Here is a 17,704-nt window from a genome sequence, read left to right as displayed (position 1 = left end):
CACTGGGCTACTGGAAATGGTGCTGGCACCTCCATAGCCCAGAGAATTGGGACCTCTGTGTCATGGATTGAATTGTCTTCCCCCCCCCAAATTCATGTCTTGAAGTCCTAAACTCCAGCACCCCAGAATGTGACCTTATTTGAAAATAGGGGCCGGAGGCAGGTGGATCACTTGAGAACAGAGTGAGACTCCATCTAAAAAAAAAAAAAAAAAAAAAAAAAAAGGCCAGGCGTGGTGGCTCACACCTGTAATCCCAGCACTTTGGGAGTCCGAGGTGGGCGGATCACAAGGTCAGATCGAGACCATCCTGGCTAACACGGTGAAACCCTGTCTCTACTAAAAATACAAAAAACTAGCTGGGTGTGGTGGCAGGCACCTGTAGTCCCAGCTACTCGGGAGGCTGAGGCAGGAGAATGGCGTGAACCCGGGAGGCGGAGTTTTCAGTGAGCTGAGATCGCGCCACTGCACTCCAGCCTGGGCAACAGAGCAAGACTCCGTCTCAAAAAAAATAAAGGCCAGCTGCTGTGGCTCACTCCTGTAATCCCAGCACTTTGGGAGGCCAAGGTGGGCGGATCACCTGAGGTTGGGAGTTTGAGACCAACCTGACCAACATGGAGAAACACCATCTCTACTAAAAATACAAAAAATTAGCCGGGCATGGTAGCATCGTGTGCCTGTAATCCCAGCTACTCGAGAGGCTGAGGCAGGAGAATCGCTTGAACCCAGGAGGTGGAGGCTGTGGTGAGTCGAGATCACGTCATTGCACTCCAGCCTGGGCAATGAGAACGAAACTCTGTTTCAGAAAAAAAAGGAAAAAAATTGAAAATAGGGTCACTGCTGATGTAATTAGCTAAAATGAGGTTATTAGGGTTGGCCCTAATCTAATATGACTGGTGTCTTCATAAAAGGGGGAAATTTGGACAGAGACAGGCACGCCTGCAGGGAGAACACCATATGAAGACGAAGGCAGAGGTCCGGGTGATGCTTCTACAAGCCAAGGAGCACCAACAGTTGCCAGAAGCTAGGAGAGCCTGGAACCGAGTCTTCCTCACAGCCCTCAGGAGTCAATGTCGCCAACACCTCGATCTTGGACTTTGAGCCTCCAGAACTGGGAGCTATGCAAGCTCCCAAGTTTGTGGTACTTTGTTAGGGTGGCCCTAGCAAACTCATACACTCTGATAGAAGCCTGTGTGAGTTTCCTGATACTGACTGGGAGGTTAGGAAGGGCTTCCTAGAGGAGGAGATGCTGAGCTGGGGTTTCAAGGATGGGTAGTTTATCAGGCAAGAACATTCCAGGCAGAGTGAAGAACATATGCAAACCCCAGGAGGTATAGTGACCATCAGAGACTCTTCCTTGAACTTTTCTTTCCTTTTTTTTTGAGACAGAGTCTTGCTCTGTCGCCCAGGCTGGAGTGCAGTGGCACAATCTTGGCTCATTGCAACCTCTGCCTTCCAGGTTCAAGTGATTCTCCTGCCTCAGCCTCCTGAGTAGCTGGGACTACAGGCGTGTACCTCTGTGCCCAGCTAATTTTTGTATTTTTAGTAGAGACAGGGTTTCCCCATGGTCACCAGGCTGGTCTCGAACTCCCGACCTCAAGTGATCCACCCGTCTCAGCCTCCCAAAGTGCTGGGATTACAGGCGTGAGCCACTGTGCCTGGTTTTTTCTTTTTTTTTTTTTTTTGAGATGGAGTCTCGCTCTGCTGCCCAGGCTGGAGTACAGTGGTGTGATCTCAGCTCACTGCAACCTCCGCCTCCCAGGTTCAAGCGATTCTCTCACCTCAACCTCCCGAGTAGCTACGATTACAGGTGTGCACCATCACACCTGGCTAATTTTTGTATTTTCAGTAGAGCTGAGGTTTCACCACGTTGGTCAGTCTGGTCTCAAACTCCTGACCTCAAGTGATCCACCTGCCTTGGCCTCCCAAAGTGCTGGGATTGCATGCAAGAGTCACCGCACCCGGCCCTCCTTGAACCTTTCTTTGATTTTCTCTACTTCCTGCCCTGCCCAAGCATCTGAGACCTGGCAACTCCCTTGCTCGAAGATAACAGAAAAATTATTTTTACCAGGAGGGCCTCTTGGACCCAGGTGGTGATGTGCATCATTCTCACCAGCAGGGGGTGCTCACACAATTGTAGGTGAAGGAAGGGTGGCTGGGGGCACAGGTACTGAGCAACCTTCTGGCATTTGTCAGGGTCCAAGGTCCCTGCTCGCAGGGGCAAGTGCGCCCAGCCCTGGAGAAACTAGGGTGGGCAGCCCTGTGCCGGCCTCAGGACACACAGCACCCTGGGAGGACAGACACCCAGACACATGGTCCTCCTTACAAGTACTTTATTTCCATTACAATAGTGCCACACCAAAACTACAGTAGCACAAAACATAATACAAAAAATAGATTCCCAGCTCCCAACTCCACGTCCACGCACCCACAGAGAAGCCAGCCCTATGGCTCCCCAGGCCTAAGGGGAGGGGTCTCACTTCATCTTCCTTAAAGCTTTGGAGGGGGTAGTAGCAGTGGCAGGGGCTTCCACCCCTGTTGGGCCTGAGCCCTCTTCTTCCCCAACCCACCGCCGGCCCCGGCAGACCTGAGCCAGGAGTGTGGTCTCCATTCCCTCGGGCTGCACCCCCAGCCCTAGGACACCTGCCTCAGTCCAGGGGGTCCAAGCCCACGGTGCTGGTGCTGACACTGCAGGACCATCTCCACGTGGAAGGCAGGAGGGTCAGGGGAGGGGAGGCAGAGGGGACACCATGGCTGGGAGAAGCCCACCTCTATGTGGCAAGCAGACTACGGCCGCCTCCTACCCCAGCTCCTTCTCGGGTTCCTGTCTCCTCTGCAGAGCTACCAGGATTGCTGCGTGCTGGGACCAGGGCCTCCCTCTGCAATCCACTCTCGACACCCTGCACCAGCTCGGAGGCTGACCCCGAGGTGGCAGGCGTGTCCCTGTGCTGTCTGCTTCCTCTCAGGCAGGAGGATTCCAGCTTCCCGGGTGAGGGGAACCCACTCTCCGGGCAGGGCTGGGTCAGGAGGACTGGGCTGCTGAGGTGGAAAAGCGGTGGCTGTGGAGGGCACGTGCTGCCCCCGCCTCTGTCTTGGGGCCTGGCTTCCCCACTGGACGGCAGAGACCGCTCCAGGTGCTTCCACTTGGTGGAGCCTGTCAATCTGCTATTGGAGAAGCTGTGGTCTCAGGCAAGGGACAGACACCACCGGCCAGACTGGGTTGAGGAACCTTCCTCTCGCAGTGTCCTCTGGCTAAAAGCATCCCTCAAAGGGGAGTCCATCCATCTAGCTACAAGTACTATCTTGATTCAACCCAGGGGCCAACAATGCGCTGCCACCCAGGGTAAGTCCAGCAGTTCTGCAGTCTTCCGATGCCCCACGTCGCGGACCTGCAGGCCAGAGCTCCTGGGCTGCCGTGGGGGTTAGCCCTGCAGGCACCGGGGAAATGGGGCTACAGCCTGTGCTTCCGTCAGGACACCTGGGGGCTGCACTGAGGAGGCCAAGGAGCATCTAGGGGCAGGGGCTGTCTCCTTGGGGTGGAGACTGGTGGCTGCAGCCTCAGATAAGGCACTAGAGGACTGGACTGGTCCTGGGAGCCAGGCCCAGCCATGCGGTGGATGACGGTGCTTAGAGAGGGAGAGGATTTGGGTCCTGCGGGAGGTGAGAGCTGTTTTCTCTTTTCTTTCTTTTTTTGAGACAGAGTCTCCCTCTGTCACCCAGGCTGGAGTGCAGTGGCGCGATCTCAGCTCACTGCAACCTCTGCCTCCTGAGTTTAAGCGATTCTCTTGCCTCAGCCTCCCGAGTAACTGGGATTACAGGTGCCTGTCACCACACCCAGCTTATTTTTGTATTTTTTTTAGTAGAGATGGGGTTTCACCACATTGGCCAGGCTGGTCTCGAACTCCTGACCTCAGGTGATCCGCCCACCTTGACTTCCCAAAGTGCTGGGATTACAGGAGTGAGCCACCGTACCCGGCCTATTTTCTCTTTTCTCCTTTCCTGGGGAAGAGGTTGGCCAGACAGACCCTGGTGTGGCTGGGATGGGGGACTGCTGCAGAGAGGTAATGGGCCCCTGAGATAGACATGGGACAGCCTGAAAAGGTGGGACCGAGAGGGGACACCTGTGGCCAGCAGTGTATCTCCAATAGAGTCTCACCCTGCAGGGCTCCTGCAGTCTGGCTTCAGGGTGCTTGGTACGCCCAGATGATGTTTGAGGGTCCTGACCTGGCCTCATTCTGCCGTAGCCATCAGTCCCCTGCTGTGGCTTTGGGGATCAGAACTTCCCTGCTAGGGCTCCCACTGTTGGACTCAGGGGACAGAGGCAGGCTAGCTGAAGGGGCAGTGCCCATGAGCTGGGACCTCCCAGAGCCGGCTCCTCCCTCTGCCTGGCCTCCACACCTCTACTGGTCTCCATGCCTCTGCACGAGGTGACAGGAGCTGAAATCACACATCCCAAGAGCCAAGGCAGCTGTCTGATTTGGAGACTTGCTCTGTGGCCCAGGGATCCCTGCCTCAGCCCAGCCCCACAGGGAGTGGGGAAGAGGGATCCCTGCCTCAGCCCAGCCCCACAGGGAGTGGGGAAGAAAGGGGGTAAATCAGTGGGGCTTCCCTTGTCCACAGGTTATTTAGAAAAACAGAACATAATAAATATACCAATTCTTTCCTTAAAAAAAAAAAGTGTTTAAATGCGTTTTTCCCTGAAGATTTCCAGTGTATTCCACAATGTTTAAAAAATAGTTTCCCCAAAAATATATCTTGAAAGCATTTGACACAGTGGTATTTGTAGCGTATCTGGCGCTTGTCAGCATGGGGCCCAGGCCTGATGAGCCACCCGCCCGACACCCGAATGCCCGCTGAAGGTGGCGCACGTGTGTGCCTGGATGTCCGGCTCTTCACAGGGGTCAGATGGTGGGTTCTGTTGAGAGCCGACACCATGGGCTCGGTTCCAGCTGAAAGCCCTCCAGTGCGGGGAAGCAGAGCCCCGGGTGGCCAAGCGGGCTGAGCAATGCCCTGGAGGCTGGACGGGGGGCTCGTCCTCAGCCCCTTCCCCTCCTCCGTCTTGGCTCTCTCCGCTTCGTCCTTACCAGACTTCGCATTTGTGAGGCGGGTTCATGGGCGAGCCAGGTGAGCAGTGGAAGTGTTCTGAGAACTCCTTGGAATTGGAGAGGGAGCCGATCACCCGGAAGCGAGAGGGGCTGTGGGGGTCGGTGATGAGGCCTTCGTGGGAGCTCTCAGGTGTGCGGACGGAGCACCAGACCTTTGAAGGGACAAGAGAGAGAGGCCAGGGTCACTGTGGGGCCCTGGGGCTGCCAGACTGTCCCCATTATAACAGCAGGGGAGGCCAGGTGCAGTGGCTCACACCTGTAATCCCAGCACTCTGGGAGCCAAGGTGGGAGGGCTGCTTGAGCCCAGGAGTTCATGACCAGCTTGAGCAACATGGCAAGACCCCATCTCTACAAAAAAAAAAAATTAACCAGGCGTGGTGGTGTGCACTACGGTCCCAGCTCCTGGGAGGCTGAGGCGGGAGGATCACTGGAGCTGGGGAAGTCAAGGCCGCAGTGAGCTGAGATTGTGCCACTGCATTCCAGCCTGGGTGACCGAGTGAGATCCTGTCTCAAAAAACAAAATAAGGCTGGGTGTGGTGGCTCATGCCTATAATCCCAGCATTCTGAGAGGCCAAGGAGGGGTGAATCGTTTGAGGCCAGGAATTTGAGACCAGCCTGACAAACATGGTGAAACCCTGGCTGTGCTAGAAATACAAAAATTAGCTGGGTGTGGTGGTGCATCCTATAATCCCAGCTACACGGGAGGATGAGGCAGGAGAATCACTTGAACCCGGGAGGTTGATGTTACAGTGAGCTGAGATCATGCCATCACACTCCAGGCTGGGCAACTGAGGGAAGACTCCGGCTCCAAAAACACAAAACTCAGAAAAACAACACCAGGGGGATGAGGCCCCAAACTGATCCTGAGATCCCGGGGAGTCAGGAGGACCCCCTGAGTGGGTCAGGAAGAGAAAGTGGGCTGGTGTAGGGCTGGTGTGTGCCACTCCCCATGCCAGCAGCCTCTAACGCAGTTGTCTCCAAACTGTTCTCCTTCAGCCAGCGCAGCATCTCTGTCTGAGGCACCCGCATTCGATTCCATCTGAACAAAGGACTGTGTCCAAACACCAGTTGGAAAAGCTTGGATTTAGTCCAGATCTCTCGTTTCCTGGGCAGAACAAATTGTCTAATGGCCTGGTAGCTCTGAGTGCCAGCAGAAGGCTACCAGATGAATGCCGAGTGAAGGCATGATCTGGGGCATTTTTTTTTTTTTTGAGAGTCTTGCTATGTTGCCCAGGCTGGAGTGCAGTGGCATGAACTTAGTTCACTGCAACCTCTGCCTCCCGGGTTCAAGTGATTCTCATGCCTCAGCCTCCTGAGTAGCTGAGACTACAGGCAGCCACTGCCACGTCTGGCTATTTTTTTTTGTATTTTTTCATAGAGACAGGGTTTCACTATGTTGACCAGGCTGGTCTCAAACTCCTGACCTCAGGTGATCTGCTTGCCTCGGCTGCCCAAAGTGCTGCGATTACAGGTGTGGGCTGCCGTGCCTGGCTGGGCATCTTATGTTTAAGAAATCTCTAGAACCCTAGAACCAGAAGGGTCCTGAGTGATCAGCTCGTCCTCTCATTGACCAGATCCAGGAATCCCTTCACTGGTACTTCTGGCCCTTCTGTGCATCTCTCTAATGACAGGGCACATGTGCGGTGCACGGTCCAGTGACTTGGGAAGTCCTCAATCTGTGGGGAACTTGCCTTTCGGCTCTCTGGGCTCTTGAAACATCAAGATGGCAGAATGTACCATGTGTGGCATGTTTTCCTAATGGACCCACCTGTGCAAAGCCCAGGAAGAAGAGCTGGTTATTGGTGAGGCCCAGGGTGGGCAGCGTCTGCTCAGCCCCGTTCTTCTTCACCCAGTTCTGGTAAGCCTGGGAGGAGAGAAAACCAAAGCTCAGGGGTTCCCATGGCAGGTGGTGAAGGAGGAGACTGGTATGGAGGTCTCAGGGAGCTCCCCCATGTCAGGGGAGGTACTAGTTTCCGGGGATCTGGGCCTGGGCTCAGCCTAGGGGAGCCCTTTTCTTGATGTGCACTCATTTAGCCCTATGGCTTAAAATACCTTCTACGCACTGATGGCTCTCACATTTACGCCTTCTGCTCCAGCCTCTTCCCTGATGTGTATATTTAACTGTGCCAGCTGGACAGTCAAGATGCATCTCAAACTTAACATGGTACAAACAGAATGGCAGCACGCGCGCACACACACACACACCTTCCCCATCATGGTCAAAGGTACCACCATCCATCATCTCAGGCCCCAAACCCAGAACGCTTCTTCAATTCTTCTCTTTCTCTCAGATCAAACACTGACCACTGCTCTGCTCCCGCTTCCCAGTGCTCTACCCTGTCTCCTGGCTGGACAACCTCACAACAGCTTTCTTATCAGTCTTCTGACTCAGGCTGATCCAATTCCATTCCCTTCCTGGCAAAGTAACTTTAGTGAACCTTAGGAAGCAGGTGCTGGCAACCCTTCTCTGTGGACGGCCAGAGAGTGAGTACGTTGGGATTTGTGGGCTAAGGGTCGCCATTGCAATGACTCAATTCTGCTACTACAGCAGTAAGGTAAGCCACATGGCCGGGCGTGGTGGCTCACACCTGTAATCCCAGCACTTTGGGAGGCCGAGGCGGGTGGATCACTTGAGGTCTGGAGTTTGAGACCAGCCTGGGCAACATGGTGAAATCTCATCTCTACTAAAAATACAAAAATTAGCCGAGGCGCGGTGGCGCATGCCTGTAATCCCAGCTACTCGGAAGGCTGAGGCAGGAGAATCACTTGAACCCGGAAGGCGGAGGTTGCAGTGAGCTGAGATCATGCCCCTGCGCTCCAGCCTGGGTGACAGAGTGAGACCCTGTCTCAAAAAAAAAAAAAAAAAAAGCTACAGACATGGAAACAAATGGAGCCAGCTGTGACCCCCAAGAAGCTTAATCTATAAAAACAGCCTCATAGCTAGATTTGGCCCATGGGCTGTAGTTATACTGACTTGTTTTTTAGTTTTTTTTTTTTTTTTGGAGACAGGGTCACTGTCGCCCAGGCTGGAGTGCATTGGCATAATCTTGGTTCTCTGCAACCTCCACCCCCCAGGCTCAAGTGATCCTCCCACCTCAGCCTCCTGGAGGAATCACAGATGCACACCACCATGCTCAGCCAATTTTTTTGTATTTTTGGTAGAGACGGGGTTTCACCATGTTGCCCAGGCTGGTCTTGAAGTCGAGTTTGTGATCCACCTACCTCGGCCTCCCAAAGTGCTGGGATTACGGGTGTGAGCCATGGTGCCCAGCTGACTCTTGTTCTATTTTTATTTATTTATTTTTTTGAGACAGAGTCTCCCTTTGTCACCCAGGCTGGAGTGCAGTGGTACAATCTCGGCTCACTGCAACCTTCACCTCCCAGGCTCAAGCAATCCTCCTACCTCAGCCTCCTGAGTAACTGGAACCACAGATGCACATCACCATGCCACGCTAATTTTTTTGTATTTTTGGTAGAGACGGGGTTTGACCATGTTGCCCAGGCTGGTCTTGAAGTTGAGCTTGCGATCCACCTACCTCGGCCTCCCAAAGTGCTGGGATTACAGGTGTGAGCCACGGCACCTAGCTGACTCTTGTTTTATTTTTATTTATTTATTTTTTTGAGACAGAGTCTCGGTCTCTCGCTCTGTTACCCAGGCTGGAGTGCAGTAGCCCAATCTTGGCTCACTGCAACCTCTGCCTCCCGGGATTAAGTGATTCTCATGCCTCAGCCTCCCAAGTAGCTGGGATTACAGGCATGAGCCACTGAGCCCAGCTGACCCGTTTTAAAGGGTAAGTTGAGTCATGTCATTCCTCTATTTTAAAACCCTATTGTGTCTCTCTATCATAACCAGGACAAAACCCAAACTCCTTCCTCAGCCACAGCCAACAAGCCCAGAGTGGTCTGGTCCCTGCATTCCCTGCACTCTGCCCCGCCCATCTTCCCATCATTGGACGTGCCAGGCTTGTGTCTAGTTCGTGGCCTCTGCACTTGCTCTTCCTTTTGCTGAGACCATTTTCCCCAGCTTTTCCCAGGCTCTTCCTCATCATGTAGGTCTCAATGCAAATGTCATAACCCCAGAGAAGGCCTGCCGTGGCCAGCGTCCCCCCATTATTCCTCTTACCCCGTTATTGCTTATTACTTTGCCCCAGTTTATATTCATCGCCTCATCAATAGCTGACACTATCTTACAGATTTATTGTATTTTTTTTTTTTTTTTTTAGTAGAGACGGGGTTTCACCGCTTTAGCCAGGATGGTCTGGATCTCCTGACCTCGTGATCCGCCCGTCTCAGCCTCCCAAAGTGCTGGGATTACAGGCTTGAGCCACCGTGCCCGGCCTATCTTACAGATTTATTATGTATTTATTTGCCTTTCTTCCCCTTCCAGCCTCCACTAAGGGTATAAGCTTTTTGAGAGCAGGATGAGCTTCAGACACAGCCCCTGCTGGGTAGATTCTCAATACCTTTCATTGACTCGTGGACTTTAAGCAACCTAATATCCAATATTTCTGGGCTCAGTTTGCTTATCTGCAAAACGGGGATTATAATACCTAACAGCAAAGCTGCTAGGAATACTCCAAGCCTGGCACTTAAGAAGGCTCAATAAATGACAGCTCTACGGATTTCTGCTCTTACTGCCGCGGTTGGGAGGAAGCCCTGTCTTCCTCTCTCTGACAGACACCTACTGTTTTTCTCTCGTGGCCTCTGTTACCTCTCCCATCTGACTCGGGGAGCATCTCTGAGTATCTCTCTGGGGTCAGCCTGTGTCTAAATCATCTTGCTTTATCTTCCCAACAACCCAATAATGCAGGTAGTAGCTAATCAGAGCCAAGTCAAGTGAGGCTCAAGGAGGTTCAGCAACTTACTCCAGAACCAGGACTTGAACCTGGAACTGGCTCCATGACCAGTGTCCCTTGCCTTGGCTGCTTAGTCCCCAGGGGCCTCCCAGACCCACAGGGGGCTGACTTGGTGGTGGCCTCCCCTGCAAAGGTGAGAACAGGCAGGCTCTTCAGGCGGATCCAGCCCGAGCCCCGTCCTGTGTCTCTGTCAGGCCAGACTCAGAAGGCACAAAGCCGTCTGGTGCCAAGCCCTTGTGGCGGGGGCCTCCACAGTCAGCCTCATGATTGGTCCTCACCACCCCCCATTTCGCAGAAGAGGAAACAGAAGCTCGCATGGCTGCTGCGCCTGCCCCGGTTGTCTGTGATGATCCTCTATAGACAGGCATCTGGATGGAGCCAGCGCTGGGCCCAGGCATGTGTGGGGAGCGGGGCTCTCACCCGATAGGCCGCCTTGAGGCCCCCGTTATCGGCGATGTTCTCCCCCAGGGTGTGCCGCCCATTCACTGGCTCCCCGTTCACGCTGTAGTTGCTGTACTGTTCAACCATGCACTCGGTCTGACGCTTGAAGGCCTCCACGGACGAGTTCTTCCACCACGGTCGGAGGTTCCCATCCTTGTCATACTCCCGTCCTGTGGGTCAGAGGGAGGCATCATGTCAAGGGAGGGAGTGGCAGAGCGGGGACCTGCTACTCCTCCCTCCTCCTGGTGAGAAGTGGTTCATCCGTCCACCCCCGTCCTCCAGCCAGCATGGGGAGACGAGGTCCCTGTGAGTGCCGAGGGACATGGGTGGGGAGGCCGGTCAGAGGCGGGAGAGGATGGAGGAGAGAGATCCAGGGAAAGTCCCATCGTGGCCTGAGGCTCCGTGGGGCTTGCTTTGTTTTCTTTTTCCTTTTTTTTTTTTTTTTTTTTTTTTGAGACAGAGTCTCACTCTGCCACCCAGGCTGGAGTACAATGGCGCAATCTCAGCTCACTGCAACCTGTGCCTCCTGGGTTCAAGTGATTCTCGTGCCTCAGCCTCCGGAGTAGCTAGGATTACAGGCACATGCCACCATGTCTAACTGATTTCTGTATTTTTTTTTTAGTAGAGACGGGGGGTCTCACCATGTTGGCCAGGCTGGTCTGGAACTCCTGACGTCAAGTGATCTGCCTGCCTCGGCCTCCCAAAGTGCTGGGATTACAGGTGTGAGTCACCGCGCCTGGCCTATTTTCAACACTGCCTAACTGACCCTGAGTAACAGATGCCTAGGAAGAGGCAGATGGAGCCAGCCGACTTAGGATCACAAGACAGGCCCAGGCCACCCAGGTCTCTGCCTCTTCCATCTCTGCCTGGGAGTCCCCAAGGTAGGAGGCAATGAGGAGGATTTTGGACATTAGTTGGGGAGGAGGGACTGACTTCAACGCCCTGATTGCAGTTGGACTGGAGAAGTCTCTGGAGTGGTGGAGAAATGTCCACTCCCTGCTAAACCTAATAGGAACCCCAAGTGCCAGACAACTTCCACGAGCGGGGCACCTCCCTACACACTTCACAGTCCTCCCAATCACCACGGGAGGGTGGAACCATCACGCTCCTTTTACAGATAAGATGTGGGGGCCTGGAGAAATGACAGCGCCTGCTAAACTTCATATAATCGGCAGGTGGCAGAGCAAGGATTTGAACCCAGATCCTTCTGTCTCCAAAGCTAACAACTTAGAAGTGAAGGGTGCAGAGCCTGTAATCCCAGCACTTTGGGAGGCCAAGATGGGCAGATCACGAGGTCAGGAGATGGAGACCATCCTGGCTAACACAGTGAAACCCCGTCTCTACTAAAAATACATAAATTAGCTGGGCGAGGTGGCGGGCGCCTGTAGTCCCAGCTACTCGGGAGGCTGAGGCAGAAGAATGGTGAGAACCCGGGAGGCGGAGGTTGCAGTGAGCCGAGATCACACCACTGCACTCCAGCCTGGGCGACAAAGAGAGACTCCATCTCAAAAAAACAATAATAATAAATAAATAAAATAAAAAAGAAGTGAAGGGTACAGAAAGCAGAGGCAGTGGGGCCTGGAAGACGACTGGCCCAGTCTGAAGGGGCCTAAGGAACCTGTACCAGGCAGTGGTGTGATCATAATCATAGTTCACTGGAGCCTCAAACTCCTGGGCTCAAGTGAGCCTCCTACCTCAGCCTCCCAAGTAGCTAGGACTATTAAAATTTTGCCACCACGCCTGGCTAAATTTTTACTTTCTTAGTAGATCCATTTTATTTTATTTTATTGAGAGGGAGTCTCGCTCTGTCACCCAGGCTGGAGTGCAATGGCACAATCTCAGCTCACTGCAACCTCTGCCTCCCAGATTCAAATGATTCTCCTGCCTCAGCCTCCTGAGTAGCTGGGATTACAGGCACCAGCCACCATGCCCAGGTAATTTTTGTATTTTTAGTAGAGACAGGGTTTCGCCATGTTGGCCAGGCTGGTCTCAAACTCCTGACTTCAGGTGATCTGCCTGCCTTGGCCTCCCACAGCTCTGGGATTACAGGCATAAGCCACCATGCCCACCCTAATTTTTTTTTTAGTAGAGATGGAGGTCCTGCTATGTTGCCCAGGCTGGTCTCAAACTCCTACCCTCAAGCAATTCTCCTCTAAAAGCACTGACATTACAGGCATGAGCCATCGTGCCCAGCTGGAAGTCGTACCTTGATCATCAAAAGCATGAGTCAGTTCATGGCCCACGACGACACCGATGCCACCAAAGTTTAAGGCCCTGGAGGGAAGGACACAAAGATGGAGGTGATGCTTTGAGAGGAGGGCCTCTCCCTCTTGCCCAGGTATGGGAACCTCAGTTCCTGGGCTTGGAGACATAACAAAATTCCACAGGGCTCTGTGTGGATAAGGGTGTGGTCATGGCCTGGGTCTCCAGCGAGGCCCGTGAAGCCAGACAGAGGCTGGGCACAGTCTGTGTGGTCGGCTGTGCCCACTGGGCACCACGCACTGTGCTAGATGCTCTACAGACAGAACTGTCCTCTTCAGTCATTGCAAAAGAGTTAGCCATGGTCACCACTGACCAGCTCTATTCATGAGTAGACCAAGGCTGGGAATGGGTCAATTGCTTTGCCCAAGGGCCACACAGTCATCAAATAGCAGACATGGGATTCAAACGGAGACAGCAGCCTTAACCCTCCCCACTCCCCAGCTCTGACTGTGCTATAACATTGTCAGGGGGGGCGCTTCCCTTAGGTAGGGCTCTTAATTCCATGAGATGCTCCCAATACCCACTGTGCAGGGCTTCCAGATCTCACTGGAGGGAAGGAAAGTGGGTGAGGATGTTGCTTCCTCTGCAACATCTCTGACCGCCCAAGCCACCTGGACCACTGGGGCAGAGATCACACGGTGAGACTGGCTTGGTCATATGGGCCATGGGACTGGGCTGGGGGTTCACTGAGGGTTGGGGAAAAGAATTGGGGTAGGGGCCCCAGAGGCAGCCTACTTGGGTGAGGAACGCGTGTAGAATGGTGCCTGTAGGATCCCGGCCGGAAACACAATCTCATTCTTGGTGGGCGAGTAGTAGGCGTTCACCATGGGCGGGGTCATGCTCCACCTACAAGCAACACACACGTGGGAGGCCTCAGCACAGGGTGGGAGGCAGGTGGGGACAGCCTGTGTGGAGCACTGCTTAGGGATGGGGATCAAGGGCATTAAAAATGCAGACTCTCCTTGACCCCAGGCCCAAGTGCACACAAGTACAAGGACATCTACAGAAGGACTGTTTGTTTTGAGACAGGGTCTAGTTCTGTCACCTAGGCTGGAGGGCAGTTGTGTGATCATGGCTGACTGCAGCCTCAACTTCTGAGCCTCAAGCCATCCTCCTGCCTCGGACTCCCAAAGTGCTGGGATTATGGGCGTGAGCCATTGTGCCCGGGTGCAGGACTGTTTTTTAGGAGAAAACTAGAAAACACCTGTCTATAAATAAATCAGTTAATTAATGATGTCACATCACACGGTGGAATACTGAGGTTCTTACAAAGAGCAGGAAGGGCCATTAGATTTTGAAATGTCAGTGCACAGTGGCTCATGCTTGTAATCCCAGGACTTTGGGAGGCTGAGGTGGGTGGATCACTTGAGGCCAGGAGTTCAGGACCAGCCTGGCCAACATGGCAAAACCCCGTCTCTACTAAAAATACAAAAAAATTAACAAGGTGTGATGGCGTACACTTGTAATCCCAGCTACGTGGGTGGCTGAGGCATGAGAATCGCTTAAACCTGGGAGGTGGAGGTTGCAGTCAGTTGCGATTGCGCCACTGCACTCCATCCTGGATGACAGAGCGAGACTGTCTCAAGAAAAAAAGAAAAAGAAAAAAAAAAGAAAAAAAGAAAAGAAAAGAAAAAGATTTTGAAAAGTCACCATTGTCTAGGCTTGAAGAGTATCTATTAGCAGTTTTCAAAGTGTGGTCTGTAGACACCTGGCGGGGAGGGTCCTCAAGACCCTTTTAGGGGATCTATGAAATCAAAACTATCTTATTTATTTATTTTTTGAGACAGAGTTTTGCTCTTGTCACCCAGGCTGGAGTGCAGTGGCATGATCTTGGCTTACTGCAACCTCCGCCTCCTGGGTTCAAGCGATTCTCCTGCCTCAGCCTCCCAAGTAGCTGAGATTACAGGCCCCCACCACCACGTCTGACTAATTTTTGTATTTTTAGTAGAGATGGGGTTTCACTGCATTGGCAAACTCAGGTGATCCGCCCGCCTTGGCCTCCCAAAGTGCTGGGATTACAGGTGTGAGCCACTGCACCCGGCTGAAATCAAAACTATTTTCATAATATTAAGATGTGATTTCCCTTTTCCATTGTGTCACTTGCATGGATGGTACAAAAGCAACAATAGGTAAAACTGCTGGAGCCTGACATGAATCAAGGAAGTTCTGGTGGTCACTGAGCCCCGAGTTCCTCATTAGCATGGGCTCACAGTCAAAATAAAAAGCCAATTAGCCATTTTCACTTAGAACATCCTTGATGAAGTAGTTTGCTTGCTTTCCCTCTCTCCCTCCCTTCCTTCCTTTCTTTCCTTTCTATTTATTTATTTTGAGGCAGAATCTCACTCTGTCACCCACGCTGGAGTGCAGTGGTGTGACCTCAGCTCATTGCAACCTACATCTCCCAGGTTCAAGTGATTCTCCTGCCTTAGCTGGGATTACAGGTGTGCACCACCACCCATGGTTAATTTTTTTGTATTTTTAGCAGAGACAGGTTTTCGTCATGTTGTTCAGGCTGAACTCCTGGCGTCAAGTAACCCGCCCACCTTGGCCTCCCAAAGTGTTGGGATTACAGGCGTGAGCCACTGCACCCGGTCATAATGATTAATTTCATTACATCTCAACCCCTGAATACAAGACTTCTTTTTTTTTTTTTCAAAGCGACAAGATCTTGTTGTGACACCCAGGTTAGAGTGCAGTGGCATGATCATGGCTCATTATAGCCTCGAACTCCTGGGCTCAAGCTGTCCTCCCACCGCAGCCTCTCAGGTAGCTGGGACTACAGGCACTCGTGACTATGCTTAATTTTTTTTTTTTTTTAAATGTTATAGAGGCGGAGTCTTGCTGTGTTGCCCAGGCTGGTTTTGAACTCCTCAAGCGATCCTCCTGCCTTGGCCTCCTGAAGTGCTGGGATTGCAGGTGTGAGCCACTGCACTTGGCAGAAGACGTTTTCATATTCCATGTGACCAGTGGGAAATCCACATACAAAGCATTCTGCTTTTTTCATGGAACCCTGTTGGTACTTTCAGGGTGACTGGTAAACTATGGAATTTCAGACTTGGATATCTGGCAGACATTTTCTTTAAAACGAATAAAGTGAGCTTATCACCTCAAGGAAAACAACTCAAGCCATCTGTTACCAATGATAAAAATAGGAGATTTTTTTTTTTTTTTTTTTTTTTTTTTTTGAGACGGAGTCTCGCTCTGTCGCCCAGGCTGGAGTGCAGTGGCGCGATCTCGGCTCACTGCAAGCTCTGCCTCCCGGGTTCACGCCATTCTCCTGTCCCAGCCTCCCGAGTAGCTGGGACTACAGGCACCTGCCACCTCGCCCGGCTAATTTTTTTTGTATTTTTTTTACTAGAGACAGGGTTTCACCGTGTTAGCCAGGATGGTCTTGATCTCCTGACCTCGTGATCCACCCGTCTCGGCCTCCCAAAGTGCTGGGATTACAGGCTTGTGCCAACACGCCCGGCCGAGATTTTTTAAAAATGTTGAAGTTTCAGGCAAAAATTAAAATTTTGAAAAACTTATATTGGCCACCACAAGTTTGACACCTTACCAATAATAATTAAAGGCTTTGCTCACGAAGTCAGCAGTGATATTAACAAATGTGGATTTTTTTTGTTATTGTATAGTGAAAGTATCACCATTTGGAAGATCTGTAAAACTCAGTGAACCATTGTTTTCCACATGACTAATGCATGTTACAAAATCACACCTGGGTAAAAGTACAGGACAGACCAATGGAATTTAGTGTAACAGAGTATGAAAAGTTCATGAAGGTTGGGCATGGTGGCTCATGCCTGTAATCCTAGCACTTTGGGAGGCTGAGGAGGGAAGATTGCTTGAGCCCAGGAGTTCGAGACCAGCCTGGGCAACATGGTGAAACTCTATCTCTACAAAAAATTACAAAAATTCCAGCCTGGGTGACATGGTGAAACCTGTCTCTACAAAAAATACAAAAATTAGCCAGATGTGGTGGTGCGCACCTGTAATCCCAGCTACTCAGGGGGCTGAGGCAGGAGGATCACCTGAGCCTGGGAAGGTTGAGGCTGTCGTGAGCTGAGATTACACACTCTAGCCTGCGTGATAAAGTGAAAATAAGAAAAAAGAAAAAAAAAAGTTCATGGATATGGTTTCAGATTCCATATTGCAATTAACCTTTTCTTTTTATTTATTTTTTTTGAGACGGAGTCTCGCTCTGTTGCCCAGGCTGGAGTGCAGTGACCAGATCTCGGCTCACTGCAAGCCCCGCCTCCCGGGTTCACGCCATTCTCCTGCCTCAGCCTCCCGAGTAGCTGGGACTACAGGCGCCCGCCACCTCGCCCGGCTAGTTTTTTGTATTTTTTAGTAGAGATGGGGTTTCACCGTGTTCGCCAGGATGGTCTCGATCTCCTGACCTCGTGATCTGCCCGTCTCGGCCTCCCAAAGTGCTGGGATTACAGGCTTGAGCCACCGCGCCCGGCCGCAATTAACCTTTAAAAAATTATCACTTTTTAAGTTTTGGTGTAGTATCAGTAGAATGTACACAAGTACCAGAAAAGACTATTAAAATATCCCTCATCCCTCCCTTTCCCTTGCCTCACACTCAATTCCTATGTGAGGCAAGAATTCTTTTTTTTGTTTTTTTTTTGAAACAAAGTCTTGTTCTGTCACCCAGGCTGGAGTGCAGCTAGAGTGCAGTGGCGCGATCTCGGCTCACTGCAACCTCTGCCTCCCAGGTTCAAGCAATTCTCTGCTTCAGACTCCTGAGTAGCTGGGACTATAGGCGCCTGCCACCACGCCCGGCTAATTTTTTGTATTTTTAGTAGAGGTGGGGTTTCACCATCTTGGTCATGCTGGTCTTCAACTCCTGACTTCGTGATCCACCCACCTCGGCCTCCCAAAGTGTTGGGATTACAGGCATGAGTCACTGCGCCTGGCCAAGAATTCTTTCTATATATCAAAACAACATATGGTAACAGACTGACTGTGGAATCAGACATGAGAATCTAGTTGTCTTTGATTAAGCCAGACATAAAGAAATTTGCAAAAAGTAAAATGATA

At 51.9% G+C, this 17,704-nt stretch overlaps 1 protein-coding gene across 16 annotated transcripts in view; it reads right to left on the bottom strand.

The window, feature by feature from the left end:
* Positions 1-2,313: 2,313 nt before the first annotated feature.
* ECE1 (endothelin converting enzyme 1) overlaps positions 2,314-17,704 on the bottom strand; it is a 133,552-nt gene continuing 118,161 nt past the window's right edge. For 10 of the 16 annotated variants that reach the window (XM_077971467.1, XM_077971510.1, XM_077971508.1 and 7 more), the window contains 5 exons: positions 13,397-13,507; positions 12,606-12,673; positions 10,379-10,569; positions 6,871-6,966; positions 2,314-5,254 (listed from right to left, as the gene is read on the bottom strand). In XM_077971467.1, the coding sequence (XP_077827593.1) occupies positions 5,078-5,254; positions 6,871-6,966; positions 10,379-10,569; positions 12,606-12,673; positions 13,397-13,507 (643 nt within the window). In that variant the 3' untranslated portion in view covers positions 2,314-5,077. Of the gene's footprint in view, positions 5,304-6,839; positions 6,967-10,378; positions 10,570-10,816; positions 11,806-12,302; positions 12,674-13,396; positions 13,508-17,704 lie in introns of those variants that run through there. The other 6 variants (XM_077971526.1, XM_077971527.1, XM_077971512.1 and 3 more) reach the window with 3 other exon arrangements.

The sequence above is a fragment of the Macaca mulatta genome, chromosome 1, assembly GCF_049350105.2.
Source record: "Macaca mulatta isolate MMU2019108-1 chromosome 1, T2T-MMU8v2.0, whole genome shotgun sequence".
In the NCBI taxonomy this organism is placed as follows: domain Eukaryota; kingdom Metazoa; phylum Chordata; class Mammalia; order Primates; family Cercopithecidae; genus Macaca; species Macaca mulatta.
Note: the sequence above shows the minus strand (reverse complement) of the source record. Positions and strands in the feature narration are given on the sequence as shown.